The sequence below is a fragment of the Leucopleurus acutus genome, assembly GCF_964270905.1.
Source record: "Leucopleurus acutus genome assembly, chromosome: 4".
In the NCBI taxonomy this organism is placed as follows: domain Eukaryota; kingdom Metazoa; phylum Chordata; class Mammalia; order Artiodactyla; family Delphinidae; genus Leucopleurus; species Leucopleurus acutus.
The window spans coordinates 123,850,042-123,869,394 of record NC_139146.1 but is presented as its reverse complement, the minus strand read 5'-3'; the positions used below and the strand labels follow the sequence as shown (position 1 = coordinate 123,869,394).

The window sequence follows — 19,353 nt, the reverse complement described above, 5'->3', positions numbered from 1 at the left end:
AACTTGAATTTCCCAGGAATGCTGGCAACTATTTATATATCATTTGCATTGCATTTACAACTGTTCATATACCATTTACATTTTATTAGGTGTTCTAGTAATCTAGAGATGATTTAAAGTATGTGGGAAGAGGTGCATAGGTTATAGGCAACTACTATGCTATTTTATGAGACTTGAGCGTACGTGGGTTTTGGTATCTGTGGGAATCCCCTATGGATACTGAGTAATGAGGAAGGACTATGCTAATTCAAGTAAGAAATAATTGAGAACAGGCTGTGGGGATAGACAGGAAAAGATTGATTTCAAGAAATATTTAGGTGGACACAAAGCACCAAGCTCATCTCCCTGTGCTACGCATCTGCTTCCCACTAGCTAGCTATTTTACATTTGGTAGTGTGTATATGCTTGTAATCTCTCTACGGCAGTTGCCTCTCGATGAGAACCAGTTCTTTCTGGTACATTTACCAAATGCATTTCATTTTTGAAAAGTAGAAATTAATTACGTGCTCCGTGAGCTGAAGGAAGGGAGGTCAATTTATTTCAAAATGGTAGAATTTACATGGAAAAATTCAGCCAAAAGAAGTAAGAAATAGGTATTGTAGGGTTACATTCAAGGTCTGCAGTTGGTTCTACATGGTTCTCATTTCTTTATTTTTACAGCATTCTTTTTTTTCAGATTTAAAAAATTTTATGTTGCACATAATAGAGTTATTTCAAAGTTATTGAGAACTGTTAGATGTGGTGATAAAAAATAAAAATTCTTTCCTTCAAAAGAAAAGAAAAAAAATATTTAGAAGGGAAAATATGCAGGTCTTTGTGACTGATAGCTGTGAGTCAAAGGAAGGACTTGAGGGTTTAGTCCCAAGTTTCTGGTTGTGACAGTTTGGAGAAGGAGTAATACATACTCCTTGTGGTGCCATTTATTGGTTGGATGGATGAATTGATGGAAGTCAGGTAAAACAGGAAGGAACACTTTTGGAAGATAAAATGACATCCAGTTCTGGATCTGTTGAATTCAGGATGCCAAATGAAAATCTCATTCTCAGTGCTCGTTAGGCAAACTCAGTAGGCAGTTTGATAAATGACTTTAATAGTAGTTTAATAAAGTAGTAGTTTATTAAGTTACTTTAATAGTAGTTTAATAAAGAACACTGGGCTGCTAAATTTAAGGCAATGAGGTAGATGGCAGGTAGAAGCTGTATGGGTGCATGAGCTACTCTCCTGCCGTGTTCAGAATTACATGATTGGATGCAATAGGATTGCTTGGAAAGAAATTTAAAGACTGTAAAAAGATTGGGTGTGATGTGTATGATATGGATGTGTTTGTAGCTGTATTCCTCATCACTCAGAAAAACTCAGATATTTTAAAACAAAGAAGGACTTTTGGAGGTCACCTAATTTTAGCTCTATCAATTTATAATTTCTGAATACTTTGTTACTACTTCTGCTTGCTTTTTTCTCCTCTCCCTTTCAGTTACTTCTGTTTTCCCACTTTTGTTTTTGTTGTTGCCTTTCTCTTTTTCACTTTTGACTTCCTTTCTTTGTAGCTTAGGCCTTAAAAAGGTACTGCTTAATTGATCAGAGACATTAAAAGAGTTTTCCAGCTTCCAGTATAGGGAAGAACTTTGGGGGCAGGGCTACAGTGATAACCAAATGTAGCAGCCACAACTATCCTTGGTTTTTTGCTACTCAAAGAAATGCTTCATAGATTCCTCCTGGCGCTCCATGTCATAAACACTGCTTTTAAACTTTGCTTTAGGAACTGCAACCATGAATGAAGGAAATACAGATGGAACAAATGGATGCAGTAAAGTCCGAACTGGTACTCAGAATGAAGCAGCATTACTTGCTTTGATGGAAAAGACTGGATACAACATGGTTCAAGAAAATGGGCAAAGGAAGTTTGGTGGTCCACCTCCAGGTGTGAATTTGTTTATGTTCAAAAAATTGAATCTTTAATGTAGTCATTTACATCAGGTATATCTCCACAAGTATCCCAAACAATAGCTCTTTCCTTGTAACCGCTTTAAGACGTCAGCAATCATTTTTACTGTTGGGAGGGAAAAGAGGTAGATTATATGGTTATGCATGTCTTTCCCTTACATTTTTTAACTCTCCTCTTGGTTTAAGAAGCAGTTGAGAAAGAAGTCAGGATTAGGTCAGTCGGGAAAGGGTACTCTAGCTATGAAAGGGGTGGTCATTTGGAGAGGAATTTGAGAGTAGTGAGTAGAGGAGTGCTGTTTATACTAGATGCAAACAGGTTATTGGATATAATGTTTTGCCTTTCTACCAATAGCCAGTACAATTTCCTTGCTCAAACCCTCCAATTAACTTTCTGTCAGACTTAAAAGAAAATCTTGGCCTCTGACTGCATTGATGGCTACCATTTTACTCCTCCCTCAAGTATGCATTTCCTATACAGACCTGCATGCTCTGGTTGTTCTAATATAACTAATATAAAAAGCACTTGCTTTTCTTTTTTCTGATATATCCTCAAGGCTCATTCCCTCATTTCATTCAGGCTTTATTTTTCTCCATAGCACTTATTACTCATTGCCTCCTTTCTCTATTGAATATAAGCTTCATGAGGGAAGGGGGCTTCTAGTTTGTTCACTGTTGTATCCCCAACACCTGTAATAGTGCATAGCATATAAAAGGCTCACAGTAAATTTGTGGCATGAATTACTGAATAGTGAACATAAATATCTTATTAGAATTTATTTGTCTGTTTATTTATTTTTGTCTTTCAGGTTGGGAAGGTCCACCTCCACCTAGAGGCTGTGAAGTTTTTGTAGGAAAAATACCTCGTGATATGTATGAAGATGAGTTAGTTCCTGTATTTGAAAGAGCTGGGAAGATATATGAATTTCGACTTATGATGGAATTTAGTGGTGAAAATCGAGGTTATGCTTTTGTGATGTATACTACAAAAGAAGAAGCCCAGTTAGCCATCAGAATTCTTAATAATTATGAGATTCGACCAGGGAAGTTTATTGGTGTGTGTGTAAGCTTGGATAATTGCAGATTATTTATTGGAGCTATTCCAAAGGAAAAGAAGAAGGAAGAAATCTTGGATGAAATGAAGAAAGTTACAGAAGGAGTTGTAGATGTCATTGTTTACCCAAGCGCAACTGATAAGACCAAAAATCGCGGTTTTGCATTTGTTGAATATGAATCTCACAGAGCTGCTGCTATGGCTAGGAGAAAACTAATTCCAGGTAAACTTATCCTTTTTCAAAGGTTATTTTTCTGTGTTAACCTTACTATACATATGGACAGACGACAGTACCTCATAGATCAATTTATGAAAATATGTAGTGCCCTTAAAGAGGAATGGAGATTGTTTAAGGAAGTAAAATAAGTCAAGTGATTCCAAAAGACATGAAGCTGATCTTATGAGTCATTATTTATAATAATTTACTGATTTACTAAATGTATACATTTTAATTTAGCTGTTCATTGTTGTTTGATAAAAATACAAAGGACAGTACCTAATTCTTCTAATAAAGGTCCATCTTTGAAGTGTTTTTGTTCTTTTGACTCTTAAAATTAATTTCACCATAAGTTCTGGCTAGGTTTGCCTTAGTAAAAACTGTTTTGTGAGTAGGAAACTAATGCTGACTAAATATATCGACATGTATTTGAGTTTCTGCTTCTTTGGAGAAACAGATTTACTTAATTTTGACTTTTGTTTTAATTGTCTTCAAATTAATTTATTCTTTTTTACAGGAACCTTCCAACTATGGGGCCATACCATTCAGGTAGATTGGGCTGACCCAGAGAAAGAGGTTGATGAGGAAACCATGCAGAGAGTTAAAGTTCTCTATGTACGAAATTTAATGATCTCAACTGCAGAGGAAACAATTAAAGTAGAATTCAGTAAATTCAAACCTGGTGCAGTTGAACGAGTAAAGAAACTTAGAGATTATGCTTTTGTTCACTTTTTCAACCGAGAAGATGCAGTGGCTGCTATGTCTGTTATGAATGGAAAATGCATTGATGGAGCACGTATTGAGGTAACACTGGCAAAACCTGTAATTAAAGAAAACACTTGGAGACAGCATCTTAATGGTCAGATTAGCCCCAATTCGGAAAACCTGATTGTGTTTGCTAACAAAGAAGAGAGCTACCCCAAAATTCTAGGCAAGCCACCAACTCTTCCAGCTCGACTCAATGGCCAGCATAGCCCAGGCCTCCCTGAAATTGAAAGATGCACTTACCCACTTTTTCCTGGAACAAAGCTTACTCCAATTAGTATGTATTCTTTAAAATCCAGTCATTTCAATTCTGCAGTAATGCATTTGGATTATTACTGCAACAAAAATAATTGGGCACCACCAGAATATTATTTATATTCAACAACAAGTCAAGATGGGAAAGTACTCTTGATATATAAAATCGTTATTCCTGCTATTGCAAATGGATCCCAGAGTTACTTCATGCCAGACAAACTCTGTACTACTCTGGAAGATGCAAAGGAACTGGCAGCCCAGTTTACATTACTTCATTTGGGTAAGTTTAAAAGTACTTTAAACAATATTGTAGAATATGAAATTAGGAAGTATTATAGATTATTTATAAATTCATTTCTTTTGAACTCAACATTAGTGGTGAGTATTTAACATAAATTTTACCTCAATTTTGTGAATTCATGGTAAATTTTGTTGAGACCTTTCTTTTGTATAAACTTCCTATATTTAGCTATTTAAACATTACTTGGGGGGGATCATTTAGTTTTGATTTACTTTAGAGTTCATGATCCTGTTTCATCAATTTACTGTTTTTGTAATGACTAATCCTCATTTGAAATGATTTCTATATAAGTTACAAGATTTGTTACTTAAACCAATTTATTAGAGTGTTACTGCATCTTTGGTGAAGTCTACACAATAATCTTTTTTTGAGGGCAGGGATAGGGAGTTGGTAAAATCAGAGGCATTTCAGGTGGGTCATGTGTAGACACAACCTTATGCTCACCAATCTGGAAATCTGTCATTATTACTCATGAAAGACAAAAAGCATCATGAAGAGATGTTTATGACCATTCTCTTTAGTTTCATGCTTTAAAAAAAGTAAGTTTCTCTAAAGCATTTGAGGGATAATTAAGACAAGCTTTGGGCCATATGCTAACTAAATATTTGGCATTGTGAAGGAGGAGATGTAATATCACTCTGGTATTTTCCTACTGCCTGTTTGTTACTGTGTTAACCTCTACCCTCCCCCCTCCCCCTACACCAGTTTGTCTCATTTTTTAATGCAGCTGTAGATTTCAGTTGGTTATTACTTCGTGCTTAAAATAATATTTATTAGAAGAATATTGGCTTATTGAAAAGTCCAATAGAAAGAAAAGGTCTCCTACTAAGGATTATAATTGTTCTTGATTATAATTTCAAAGCCATAGCTTAAATTGATATATAGTTGCAGAATCATACTACTGAAGCTTATATCTATTTAAAATTGATATTCTCAAATTTGGTAAGAAAAGGAAATTGAAAAGGAAAAACATTGTCAAAAGGGAGAGTAATTTTTATGCACTGTATAGACTTGCTTATCCATCATGGCCACTCCCATGGTATTACGATGAATATTTTTAGGAGATTCTGATTAGGAGGTGGAGTCAGAATTTTAGACCTGAAGGGAGGGTTCCTTACAAGAAACTTTTCAGCAGTATCCTCAATTATTAGTTTGGAATTTGGGAACTTTACAATCATCTAAGTTAATAAAGTCTTAGGTATGATTTCTATTAAATTACAAAATAGAAATACTTCCATTTTTCTTTTAATAAAGACAACTGAGTTAAAGGTAAAATTAGGTGGATAGCAAATGATTAACAGAGTTCTTAGAGCAAATTGGATTAAATTATTCTTTCGGAGTGGAATATTAGGCATTTAGTTGCTGAGCAAGATACTTGCGTCTGTTTTAACATGGTAATGCTGAAACATTTTATTTCTATATCCATTCATTTCCCTTACAAAGTTAACTTAAATTTCAAAATTCTTAAAACTTTTTAGTTTGTCAGATTTTCTATTTAAACATGGTTTACCCATCTGCTTTTTTTTTTTTTTTTTTTTTTTGCGGTACGCGGGCCTCTCACTGTGGTGGCCTCTCCCACTGCGGAGCACAGGCTCCGGACGCGCAGGCTCAGCGGCCATGGCTCACGGGCCCAGCCGCTCAGCGGCATGTGGGATCCTCCCAGACCGGGGCACGAACCCGTGTCCCCTGCATCAGCAGGTGGACTCTCAACCACTGCGCCACCAGGGAAGCCCTTACCCATCTGCTTTTAATTCGACTTTTAAGATGTTTTTTACTTGAGTCGTAGGGCCATAGTTAACTTCCTATTCACCTGTAGTTCCCAAAGAAAACCCCTGTTCAGTTATAGCATTTCCAACTTGATTATGTTCATTAGGGATACAGTTAGCTTCAGGAATTGAAATTCTTAGAGGGCGTAGACAGTTTGCTTTAGTCATTCTATTTCAGATTTTATAAACTTTATATCAAAATTGCTTATAACAAAAAATTGAACAATTTGTGTTTTATATATTTTTTCAGTTTTAGTTCATCATCAGAGGCAAAAGCTAAGATCCAAATATAAGCCAAAAATTTCAATTAAATACTAGGGCTTGTAAACACAAGGCCCGAGGCCTTGTCTACAGACAGTACCACAAAAATCCTTATTGTGATTGACTAGAAATATGAGTGAAGCTTGAGTTAAGAGGCAACTAAGCAGGAAAAGAGAGAATTCAAGGAAGTGGAACAATCAGAGATCAGGGGTCTAGGAATCTTTGATAAGAAAGCAAATATCAGATCTTCAGAGGTCATTAAAGTAGGGGCAGGAGCTATAGACAGCCAGGAAGTTACATATTGCCACAGGGCAGGTTAAGAGTAGATTGAATATTGTTGGCAGTGTTCGGGCTTACCTTTTCCTTTTGTTAATATTGGATCCTCTGGGCTTTAAAGAGCTGATGCCTTTTTATGTGCAGTTTCCTTTAGATAAAGGTTGTAGGGTTTTGCTGGATGGCTCAGGGTTGAGATCATTTGGTGGTAGTGATGTGTTTTTAGAGGGGAAGGGATACTCTGTTACTGATATATCCTGCATGTTTCAAGCATTGGATTGTTTTGAGATCTTGAGAGGTTGCTACTGGTTCCTAGAGTCCCTTAAATGCACTTCCATTAGATCATCCTTTGCCTCTGTTTTCTTGAAGAATTTGAATCTAATTTTCTAGATAGTGAGTTTAACTGCTATTTTAAGATGTTTTCTTTGGGTATAGTATTTTTTTTTTAATTTGCTTTGACACTCTTCTATTACCCTTTCAGTTTTGATGCTATTTCGAGCATTACTATCAAATCTTACCTTAATGATCTTTTGCTATTATATGTGATATAAACAGTCATTTACATTTTTATTTCAGAGGTCTTTAAGAATGTGCTTTTACTATCCACATTGTTTTGGCATTACCACGCCCATTTTTCAAGTCTGAAAAATAAAAGAGAAAAAAATTAGACTTTATTTAGTTAAATGACGATCATTGGTGTTGAGGAAAATAGAAGTTTTTTCCAAGGGAGAGCAGGCATCTATATAAGTACTAAAGCCAGAGTACTTCTGGTGACCATTTAGTGCTCTTACTAGAATCCCAAATGTTCTCATTGCATAGTACCTTAAAATAAATTTTTAAAATATTTTGGGTTTTTTTTTGGTTCCATTTATAGCGAGCTTTATTTTAAGCAAAATATTTTAAGAAAAGCTGAAAACTGGGGCTAATGCCAAAATTACCCCCCCCACACACACACCTTTCTTTACTTCAAAGATAGAGACTGTCTCCATCTCCAAAATGTCAGAGAATAACCTCCCTAACCTCACTGGGAACTCAGCACCCAACCAGCAGGGTAAGAAATTATCTATCACCTGGTTATATTAGGAAGCTGTAATAAATAGGATACTTACTGGGTTTAATGGGTAGAGTACAGACTTGGGGGCTAGATGATAGGTTCTATACTAAATATTTGATGTATGGAAACATCTTAGGTCATTCAGTATCACATCTTTTTCAATAAGCCTTTTCTGTCTCATAATTTTGTATCTGTTTAATAATGGATCAGACTATCAGTGTGAATAATCCTGCTTTTGCTAAAACTTTGCCTCTGTTTTGAATCTGGGCCTTCTAATATTGCCACTGCTTTCCCCTGGAGGATTCTTCACCATCTAGGAGATCAAAATCAAGGAGATAAAGGAAAGTCTTAGTTTTGAAGAAGAAAGTCTTGGAAAATATTTAGTGGAAGGAGTGAGGTAGCCTCAGTGTGTGTTCATAATTCATTTTATTAAATAATTTATTAACAAATAACTGTAGGCAAGGCATTTCTTGTCTCATTTCTGTGTTTGTGTAATCCTGATGCAAGTGGTAGTTTTTTACTTGAATGACCAGCTAAAACTTTTAAAACAGAGGTGAAGAACCTCTGTCACAAACGAGCTTGTGCCATTGATTTAATTTCATCTGACTTTTGTACTGTTGTTTTGCCCATGACTGATAAAATTTAATTAAAGAACAAATCTGTTTTGAATGCCTCTCATGTGTTAATTGTACTTTCCTAAGTAATCTGGAGCTAAAGATAAATAAAACATTGTTTTGGCTCTTAAGGAGTCACAGTCTGCTGAAGAAGGCAGAGACACAAACGCTAAGCACAGGTTATTTGGGGAGTACAGAGGAAGGGGACGCCTCCCACCTGATCTTGGTTGTAAATCTTGAGGAGAGTTTATGGGCAGAAAGGGGCACAGTATGAGCAAACACCTATTAGAAAAACAGCGTGATGGTGACTTAATGGCAAACATTTCTGTATAGCATTTGCTTTGGTGATTTCAGTGAGATTTTAAGAATTAGAAATTGAGAAGATGTGGACTTTTAGTTAACTGAAATTTTATCAGTCCTGCTTTTTGAGACTTTGAAGATTTTTTTTTTTTTAGTACAACTGTGTTGACTGTGCTTGCTTCTTCTCTAAGTAATTTTTTTCTTAGATGAATCCATTCTGATTTGTGTGGACCATTTTATATGTGAATATTCATCTTTTATATCTTCTGTACTTTCTTCAGTATTTATTTTGTGTCTGACTTGCATATTGCTTCTCATATTTTGACTTTGTAATAACAAACATCATCAGAAACTTTAATTTTTTTCTCATCATTGAGTGCTAAAATATTTAATATATAATATATATTATAATAATATATTATATTATATATAATATATATATTATATATATATTATATATATAATATATATATAATATATAATATAATATATAATATATATATTCTAAGCATGATAGCCGTTGTGTTTGCTATCTCTTTAATATCATTTAAAGATTAGGGGATTAGGTTTTGATTTCTGTTATCCCTTGTAAGTTGGTTGAAAGTTATTGAAATAGAAGACACAGCAGGATGAAGGTATACTATTCTGAGAAGCTTTAATCTGAAAAATAACTGGTGCTTTTTTCTTATGAGCTATCATTATTTATAGATTGATGGGCAGAAATGAAAAAATAAAATTTTGATTTAAAAAATTTGCCAATAAATTGCTTTGAAACAAAGAGAAACCTTCTCTAGATTTTTTAAATTTAAGAAGTAATTTTAGAAGACACTTAAGCTAAGTATAATATAATGGTTATATTATAGTGAAATTTTATTATAAATAATTAGAAGAAAAATAATAATACTTTTAGAAAGTTATTCTTTTCTTTCCAGTTTTAATTATAGATCTAACTTTTATACTATTTCACACTTAAATTTTAAAGAACAAAAATAATTTGCTGAATTTGCTTTAAAATTCACCTAGTTATGTAGGATGAGCACCAGCATTTTATACACTGATTTGTTTTCATATGACCAAGTGGTGAGATGAAAATTCCATTAACTCAACTATGTTTCTTTGACCCTCTGAGAGGGCCCAGTGTTCTTGAAAATGTGTTTCTATTCCTCTTGAAACTTACAGTTTTTTTTCCTGAAAGATCGTCATCTGGTATTACTCATAATTCTTATCTTACTAACACTTGTATTAACAGACCATAATTGTTACGGAGTTGCTGCTGTGAGAGGAGAAGCTTAACAGAGTAATGAGTAGTCAAGTAAAAGTAAAAGAAGCTGTAGTCTCAGCTGCCAACAAATTGTGACCTTGAAATGGGCAATGAATCATTTACTCTGTGGACCTCAGTGCCTTCATCTCTAGAGTATCAGGGTTTTAATTGGTGACCTCTAAGGACATTTTTATCCCCCAAATTATGGTTTTGTTTAAAATATGACAAAAATTCTATGAAGTACCAAAAATAATACTTGAGTTTTTTTTGTGTGTGTACTGAGATAGATATTTGAATTAAAAATAGTTTAAAATCAAGAGCTACTTTTGTAGGAATTAACTCTTCTCAGTTTAATATTCCTTTCTTTATATATAATAATTCAAAGCTTATATTTGTCCACTTCATAGCAGAACAACTAGATAAAAAAAATGAGTCAGTTACCTGTTTCATTTTCATGATGACAGGTAATTACTTTTTATTTCTTTCCCTGAATTTGTCAATTAATTATAATCAAAACCAAGATTTTATAAAACAACCTAATTACTTAACAGTTTGGAAATTAGTTCTCTTTTTGTAACAGAAAATCTAGGAAAATAATGATATATATTAAAACATATCATGTGACTAGTATTTGTTCCATAGTTATGTTATTAACTGATGAATGTGATCATGTGATTTCATTTACTTTATACATTTATTTAGTCATGCTTGATCCTCTGTCCTACAGTTTCTTAGTATCTTTGGTTAATACATTCCTAAAATATTTGTTCTAATACACTAACTTTAATAGTAGCTACAGCTGTTTAATTTATAAATGTAATGTATGATATTTTTATTTAATATTTTAAAAAATCATGGTTTGTAAATTTTCGCCTGTTGTATCAAAGGCCACACAATAAATTTTGCATGTGCATTCTTAGATGTCAGCAGCAATTCATAATTTTGCCACATGATGTCCCCTAAAATATTTTTCAGTGTGGCTTTAAAAGGAATTTCAGTGTTGTATTGATTTTTCTCTCCTCTAAGGCTTACTTATTTTGGAGGGGTTTAGAATAGTGAAAATCTATGTAGAGGTTGCACTATCATGCCTTTATTTCTGTTTCCTGTTTAATATTTAGTAGACAGTAATTGCTTGTGCTATAGAATGAATGGACTAGTGAATGGAGATGGAAAATGTTTTGGAAAAACGGTTTTACTGTGATGAATTTATTCAAGTGATCATCTGTGCTTTTAACCATTTTAAGATTATTCAGTGTGAGTTGCTTCCAGGCCTTTTGGTTAAGATTAAATTAATCTTAAGTATTGTTAATCTTAAGTATGGTTAAGTATCTACTTTTATTAGTTAATTTCAGATATATTATCTATCCTAGAGCAATTCATTCTCTATCCTAGAAGGATACATCCTCTATCTAAGATCTGATAGTGCGTTACCTCTAAGAGGAATGCACGTCCCTCTGGAGATTCAAAACAAAAGCAAACAAAATTAAAAAAAAAACTCTAATTAGAATCTCTAAATTGCCAAAATGTTAATAACAACTTGGATTTTCTTGCCCTTAAATTTGTAATATTTGGTTAAAGATCTATTAGTTACATGTGGGCCATTCCTTACAGCAAGTGACATTTGAGCTGTAAAAATGGCCTGTATATTGATTTTTATATATATATAATAATTGACATTTTAAGAAAATGATCTATTTGGCTAGCTGTATACCTTCCTGCATTGCTTTTACTAAATATAATCTACATACCACCCTGATAATGATTTCTATTATAAATGTATTTATAACTTTATGTTAAAAAGCATATAGGAATGCAGTCATTAGAAAACACGTCTGTTGTAATTGTATTGCCTGATAATTTGATGAGTACATTCTGAACTCCCTCATTTCTTACATGTTTAAACATCATAGCTTGATTTTTATACACAGATTAATCAAGAATAAACGTGAATAAGTAAACATTGTAAACTAGGATGTACAACTCCAACTTCTTTTATACAGTAGTTATGGTGACCTTCACTTTTTCTTTTGCATATTTGATTTCCTTTCATTATATTTTCTAAGGATGTTATTTCTAGAGATACTTCACGCTTTTTTTTGTAATCCTGGTTTATAGGTGGATTGTTGTAAGACTACAAGCCCATGAAATTAATTTTTTTCTTGTTACCTTTGTTTCAACATACATGTTCCAGTCTGCTTGTTTACTGGCCAGATTAGGGGGTAAACAGATTTACAGCAGATGTGCCATATGTGTCTATGGCTTTTTTTTCTTCTGCTGCTATGTCAATTTTTGGTCCAAAGGTGACCAAATATGTAGTTATAGATTTGTGAAAGTACAATTTCCCCCCACTATCCAAGTTAGAGCATTCCTGTGAAATATTTTGTAGGCTGAAATGGCAATAAAGCGAAGAAGCAGTTACCTTAGGACACATCTTGCTAACAGAAGGACAAAATAAATCAAGGTAAAGCACAAACGCACACAGACACAGTTCAAAGCTATGATGGCTTGATGCTGAGGCACTGATGTAGTTCTGGGGGAAGGATCTTGGCCATGCCAGTCTGGATGTTCAGGCTGCATGCTGCCTTTATAACGAAATTGCTACAAAACAAACCCTGAATGCTATTTTTGCTTTTTGCCTTTTTTCATAGAAGGGAAAATCCTCTTTGGATTTCTTTTGGTTAGCAAAAACAGATACTAATGTATGGTGTAAAGTGAACTTTTGAAAAGTGGGGGATACCTGTATTGGATAATTTGGGGCACAGAATTTAAAAGGTTCCAAGTGAGCCATTATGATTCTTTGAAAAACAGGTTTAAAATTGTATTCTGCACTATAAAGTTATAATTTTTACCAAAAGCAAAATAATTCAAACAGAGAAATGTTTACTCATTTAAATGTCTCACTTGTGTGTATTAGGTGTCTACATATATTTCTTTGAGAGATCACAAATCAAGTTTCCTTGAGGGATTCCTAGGTGTAAAATTTAGATATATCAAGTGTAGGAATAATGAAGATATCAAATCGTTGGAAAGTTAATTTCTTTTCTCTTAAGAACTAGAGGGAAAGAGGAGATACTGAGCAAAAATAGGATTACTTACCCTGTGAAAGCACTCTTTTGGCTTCTGAGGGGGATTTACAAATATAATGAGATAGCTGTGTTTGTTTTTCTTTCTTTAAGTCTGTGATTTACTGACTTAAGATTTTTAAGTGCTTGTATTGAAATGCGTCTAGGATATCTGTGACTCTCTAGGATATCTGCTCTTTTTTACAATCATCTATTTCTCATTTATGCACCAGTGTCCTTTTTAAACCTCACTTTTCCTGATTTTTAAAAATATTTGCACTTTATTTACTTGCTTATTTATTTTTATTTATTGTGGTTTATGCCACAAGCAGGGAGTGGCATGTTACTGAACATGACTTGGGAAGGAGGATGAACAGCCTTTTTCCATCAATCGTCTTAGGCTTTGGCAAGTAGACAGATATCAGCCAGTCTTTGATTTAAATTGGTAAATAAGGCAAATTTCATTGCCTTGAGATTTTATCTGAATTTTTAGGCAGTAATGATTATTTTCAGTTCTTTTAGTCTGATGTTCTATTTTTAAAGTTTTTATATAAGAAGAAAATTTTCTATAGTCAACTAGCAAATATTTATGTTTACATATGAGGTATGAATAAATTGAAACTAAATAATTCAAATGTTGCCTCATTTATTTAATTATATTTATCCTGGGATGCTCTTTAAAGATGTAGTTCATTAATTCAGGGAATTTACATACATTCTAAAGCCCTATTATAAAATCCAGATTAGGAGAAAGATTGAAAGATGTTCAACTTCCCCTCAGCTCAGTTTCTTTTTGGGGAGAGATAGCATTGTCTCATATCGATGGGGCAGGCTGACCTAAGCAGAATATTAATCTTACCTTTCTCTTTTTTTTTTTTTTTTTACATGTGATGGGCTATCCACTGTAGTCCCTGCTTCACTCCCTGAAAGATATGAGGTGGCTTATTAAAAATAAGTAAAATACGAAAAGATTCAAGTCTTACATTGAAGGAATTGAGGCAATGGGAAATTATGAGTAGGAAAATAAAGCCAAGCAAAACTAAACAATATATTGTTTAGGGATGAAGGAATATATGACAAAACTATAAAGGAAAGCAAGAGAATGGTTAACACTTAAAAATTAGGATCATGATTACTTTAAGGACTAAAAGGAGAAGTTGAAAAGGATATAAGAGAGACTTCTAAGGTATTGATAATCTGTTTCTACACCTGAGTGGTGAGTGCATGTTTTTATTTTTAAAATTATGTTGACTGTACATCTATATTTTATACATTCCTCTGTTTGTATAACATACTTTTATAATTAAAAAAATAAGGTGACAAAGAATGAAAGTCAGCCAACCAACCAATAGTAAAAACCTGAATTATTTTGTCAAAACCACAATGAGTCATTCTACTCTAGAGATTGTCAGATTAACATACATACCCTGGAAACAATATGGGTTTGAATTGTGCTGGTCTACTTATATGTGGAGTTTTTTCAGTAGTACGAGATCCAAGGTTGGTTGAATGTGCAGATGTGGTGGGCTGACTATAAGTTATATGCGAATTTTCAACTGCTCAGAGGCTCAGCACCCAACCTCTGCATTGTTCAAGGGTCAACTGTAACTCAAGGCAAAATTGGAAAGTTATGTAGTATTCAGACCAAATAATTTTATTCTGCTCAGCCTATATCTGGAATGTTTTGTTTGCTTTTGGGCACCAGCATTTAATTAAACATTGGCAACTAAGGAAGACTTAGAAACTCTGTAATAAGAAGTTGGGACAGTGAACAACTGAAGTATGTAGATCTGTTTAGTCTGTAAATATTAATGCAGTATTTACGGGGGAATATGATTGCTGTCTTCAACAGCTTGAAGAGCTGTCACATAGAAGAGAGACTTCAATATGAAGCTCCAGGGGTTGGAATTAAGTCTAATAGAGGAAATTTTCAAGGAGGTATGATTGAATATAATGCAGAACCATGTAAGCTTTTAAACTACTAAAAGCTCTGTACAAAAGGAAAAAAAACTTTACTTTTTTAACATTTATTTTAAAATTTTAATTTTGTAATTGAAGTATAGTTGACTTACAATATTAGTTTCAGGTGTACAGCATAGTAATTTGATATTTTTATAGATTATACTCCATGCTAAACTTATAAAATGCTACTATATTCCCTGTACTATACATTACACTTTTTTAAACTTATTTGTTTTATACCTAGTAGTTTGCGCCTCTTAAACCTGTTTACATTGTTAAGTAAATGTATGGAGGCAAAGCAAGATTCTTTACTAGACTATTTTAACTCAGAATTATCTATTTTAACACCACGTGGAGTGTATTAGCCTTGCTATTTTGATGCCCTCTGAAAAATTTGCCCTTTTTCACACTTCGATTTAAGAAAGTTTATTTTTAGAATCCTTATTCTTATCATATGTTTTTGTTATTATTGTTTTGTTTTTATTCAGTTTTTGTTATTATTCAGTCCTGTAGGCTTAATTATTTTCATTTGCAGTTTATTAGCTGGCTGATGGTTAATCCTTGTTAATATATATGTTCATGCAACAAATATGTATTGAACACTGTGCTTTATATGAAGTCCTGAGGATCACTGTAGTGAATCAGACACAGTTGCTGCCTTCATAGAGTTTACATTGTATTGAAGGAGACAGTTATTCAGTTACAGTTCTGATAAACACTCTAAAGTATGGGGTGTTATGAGAAAATATAATTGCATGACCTGACCTAATCTGAGATGAGAGGGTCAGGAAATAGTACATTGCATTTTAGAAAGAATTACAGCAAAAGGAAGTTCAGTACTTTAAATTTAGTATAGCATACAGGCCACATGGAATAAAAGAGCATGGCATTCAGAGCCAGATTTCCTGGATTCACATCCCAGCTTCATTACCTACTTGGAAAAGTTACTTTAACCTGTCAGTACTTCAGTTTCCTCATCTGAATGTTAACAGTATTTATCTCACAGGGTAATTATATAAAATGAGTTAAAATTGTAAAGGGCCTACAGCAGTACCTTTTATATTGAAATATGCTATATAAGTATCGAAGAATAATACTTAGAAAACAAATCCAAGACAACAGATTTTTCCAATTATTCATAATAATGAATTTTATTAGTAATAATAATAGTTAAGATTCTTTGAGCACTTACTGTATGTTAGGTACTGTGCTTAATGCCTTTACATGATACTACATTATTCTGTCAATTCTTTGAGGTACTATAGATATTATTTTAATGTCTTCACTTTCTTTTTTCTAACAAATGAAGAAACCAAGGCTTCAGTAGATTGAATAATTTGCCCAGGATCCCCCAGTTGGCTAAGAGGCTGTGCTCTTAACTGCTGTTCTTTGTTAACTTCACATGATCCCAGTGAAAAACTGACCTTGTCTAATGTTAAACTTTTGATAACAGGCTGTGAACTCGTGGAATATTACTGGCAAGTTATTCTTCTAAAACTTAAAATATAGTGTAATGGGCTTTTGTTTCATACTTTATCTTCTTTTCAGAGACAATTTTATCTCCACTAGTCCAACAAACCCATATACCAGACCACTCCATGTAGTGTGGACCTAGGACATCTGTCTGAATCCTGGAGGAATCATTCTGAGCTACAAAGATCTTGTGAACATAGCTGTTTACATTGTAGCTTTCAGATTTTTAGGTTTACTCTAGGATAAGCATTGCCAGCTGATGGTATATGTGTCAAGGTGGCAGAAGATATGTGTTTTTTTCCTCCATTAGCTGCTAGACAGAATTTCAAATAGGCAAAGTTTGTCTACGTCTATTTCATGGTCTCTTGTTGCTTGGTATTCTCATTTTGCTTTTTGATTATACTCCAAACGTCTCATTTTGTAATTCAGCAACATAATTTATCACTCCAGTTAGGTCTGATTATTCTTTTTCATCATTATTTCCTTGCTCAGGAACCTACAGTGGCTTGCCATTGTAATGTAATAAAGTCCTCTGAACTCCACATTCTCCTGTTCAGGATGCTCTGTTGTTTGGCCCCATCTTACCTAACCATAGATAATACCTCTTGCTTTGATTATCTGAACTTGCCATGCTCATTGGTGTTTCCAGGCTTTTCCTAGTGCTGCTTACTCTGCTTGGAATATTATTCTACTTTTATCTGCTTTATCTGTTATACAAAGCTTTTCTTGGACATTGTAACTGAGAATGATTTGTTCTTTATAATATTACTCAACAGTTTAGTAATTTTTATATTACTGTTTATTTACTATTATAAAGTTTTGATCCATTAGGATTATAAAGCCAGGGGACTTTGTACATATATTTTTTTAAATTGTTGTTTTTATGTCCTTCATTTATTATAGGTCAGTACTATCCTCCTTTAATACTCAGCATGTGGTGCTTTTCAAATAATTGAAAGTGATCTACATTCTGTAAGATTAAAAGATAAAATTCCAAGGAAAGATAAAGTTTGGCTGTGTTTTGAGCAGAAAGGATTAAAAAAGAAATATCTGAGATACAGAGTTGGTAGATGCAGACACACAATCAGATTATGAATGGTGTTTAACAGGATGATATATATGTATATTTCACTGAAGTAGAAATGAACAGTAAATAATTTTTAGAAGGCTGATAAAGTGTTTTAAAATAGTGAAACCTTTGAAATATAGACTGAGTCGTGGGTTATTTTATATTGAATATATAGATATGTATTGTGTGTGTCTGTATGTATATATATGAATGAAATTTGGATATTGGAAGAACAGGAGAGTATGGTTGTAGTAGTTGCTTTTAAATTATCTGAGAAAAACTTCATGTTTTTATCTCTGTCAACAAAATGTAGTGTAGAATATAATGGATTGTATTACGTACAACATTATTTTAATGAACATTATGATAGCTTCGTAAGTTCATTATGTAATCTACAGTTCTATTTAGTGCCGTTTGTTAGGACTTCATAAGTGGAAAATAATTGGCAATAGCTTATTGTGTATTATTTCTAAACTTAGTTTATATTAGCATTGCATTTCTTCATTCTTCTACACAGGTATAGACCTAGGCGATGGAGTTGTTTCAGTTTAGTTTCCTAAAGGCAGGAAAAGCCCTGAAAATTCAGGATGCTGATATAGCAGTCTTATTTGGAATATAGTGGAATCCTGTGCATTTAGTCATTTTCTATTTTCAGAAGAAGAAATAGCAGTATGACACATCCGAGAGTCTGAAAAACAGCTTTTCATCTTCATACCATTTACTATAAAATGTATATGGAAATCTTCTTCAAACTGAAACCAGTAAAATCTTCAAAGATACAGAATATACTTGTAACATTTAGTTTTAAGTGACTTTTAAAACTTTTCATCACATCTTTACAGAACAAGTCATAGTTCTACAGTGTCATATCTTCATGAGTATAATGAAAATTAGAATCCTAATTAGTGGAAATTATACATAGTTTATCATTCTTTTGGCTCTTATTCCTACATAGCAGAAGAGTAAAATAACATATCCAATGATTTCAGTTTTCAGAAAACAAGATCCTGTCTCTGACCTTTGAAGTTTAATGTATCCTATTCTTATTCTTGACTTTCAATATACCTTTTCTTTTCCTGGCCTCTTCCTGTATTTTGATTACTGAATAATCTCATTCAAAATAATTTATCGGAATATATGTCTTTTTTTAAAGGAACAACACTAATAAATGGCAAATTAAACTGGACTAAAGCACCAGTAGTAACCTTGTGTTTGATATTAAACTGAGGTTCTGCTGATAGGTTTTCACCATCTCTTCTGTATATTTATTAACAGAAATGTAATTGTCCTATATCAGTAATTGAACCCAGCATTTTTTTCCTGTTGAACTTGATTTCATTCAACTTAAAGATTAACAGAAAACTAATTCTTAAAACCCCAGGTCCAGGTGGTAGTCTGTGAAGGCATTTTGGAAGGAAGACTTGTTCCATATTTAATAGTAATTCCATTTAGCATCTCTACTGAAAATCAATCACCATTATAGTTTTTTAAAGTTACTTTGAATCATTTTTCTTTTATATCTTATTCTGTATTGATAGTAACTTTATTAAGTGGTTTAATTTTTTATAATTATAAATGATCAACTTCTCATGTGTATGTTCTAATTCCTCTTTTTTATAATTTATTACATTACATACAAACAGAAAAGTGCACAATTCATAACTGAAAGCTTTGTGAATTGCCACAGAGGGACCACATCAGTGTAACCACTAGGTGAAGACATAA

General features: G+C 33.2%; 1 protein-coding gene across 2 annotated transcripts in view; it reads left to right on the top strand.

Annotated features, from left to right (window-relative positions):
* Positions 1-1,770: 1,770 nt before the first annotated feature.
* RBM46 (RNA binding motif protein 46) overlaps positions 1,771-19,353 on the top strand; it is a gene marked incomplete at both ends in the record, with an annotated part of 31,438 nt that continues 13,855 nt past the window's right edge. For both annotated transcript variants that reach the window (XM_082837827.1, XM_082837828.1), the window contains 3 exons: positions 1,771-1,921; positions 2,751-3,218; positions 3,730-4,512. In XM_082837827.1, coding sequence (XP_082693953.1) covers positions 1,771-1,921; positions 2,751-3,218; positions 3,730-4,512 — 1,402 coding nt within the window. The remainder of the gene's footprint in view (positions 1,922-2,750; positions 3,219-3,729; positions 4,513-19,353) is intronic.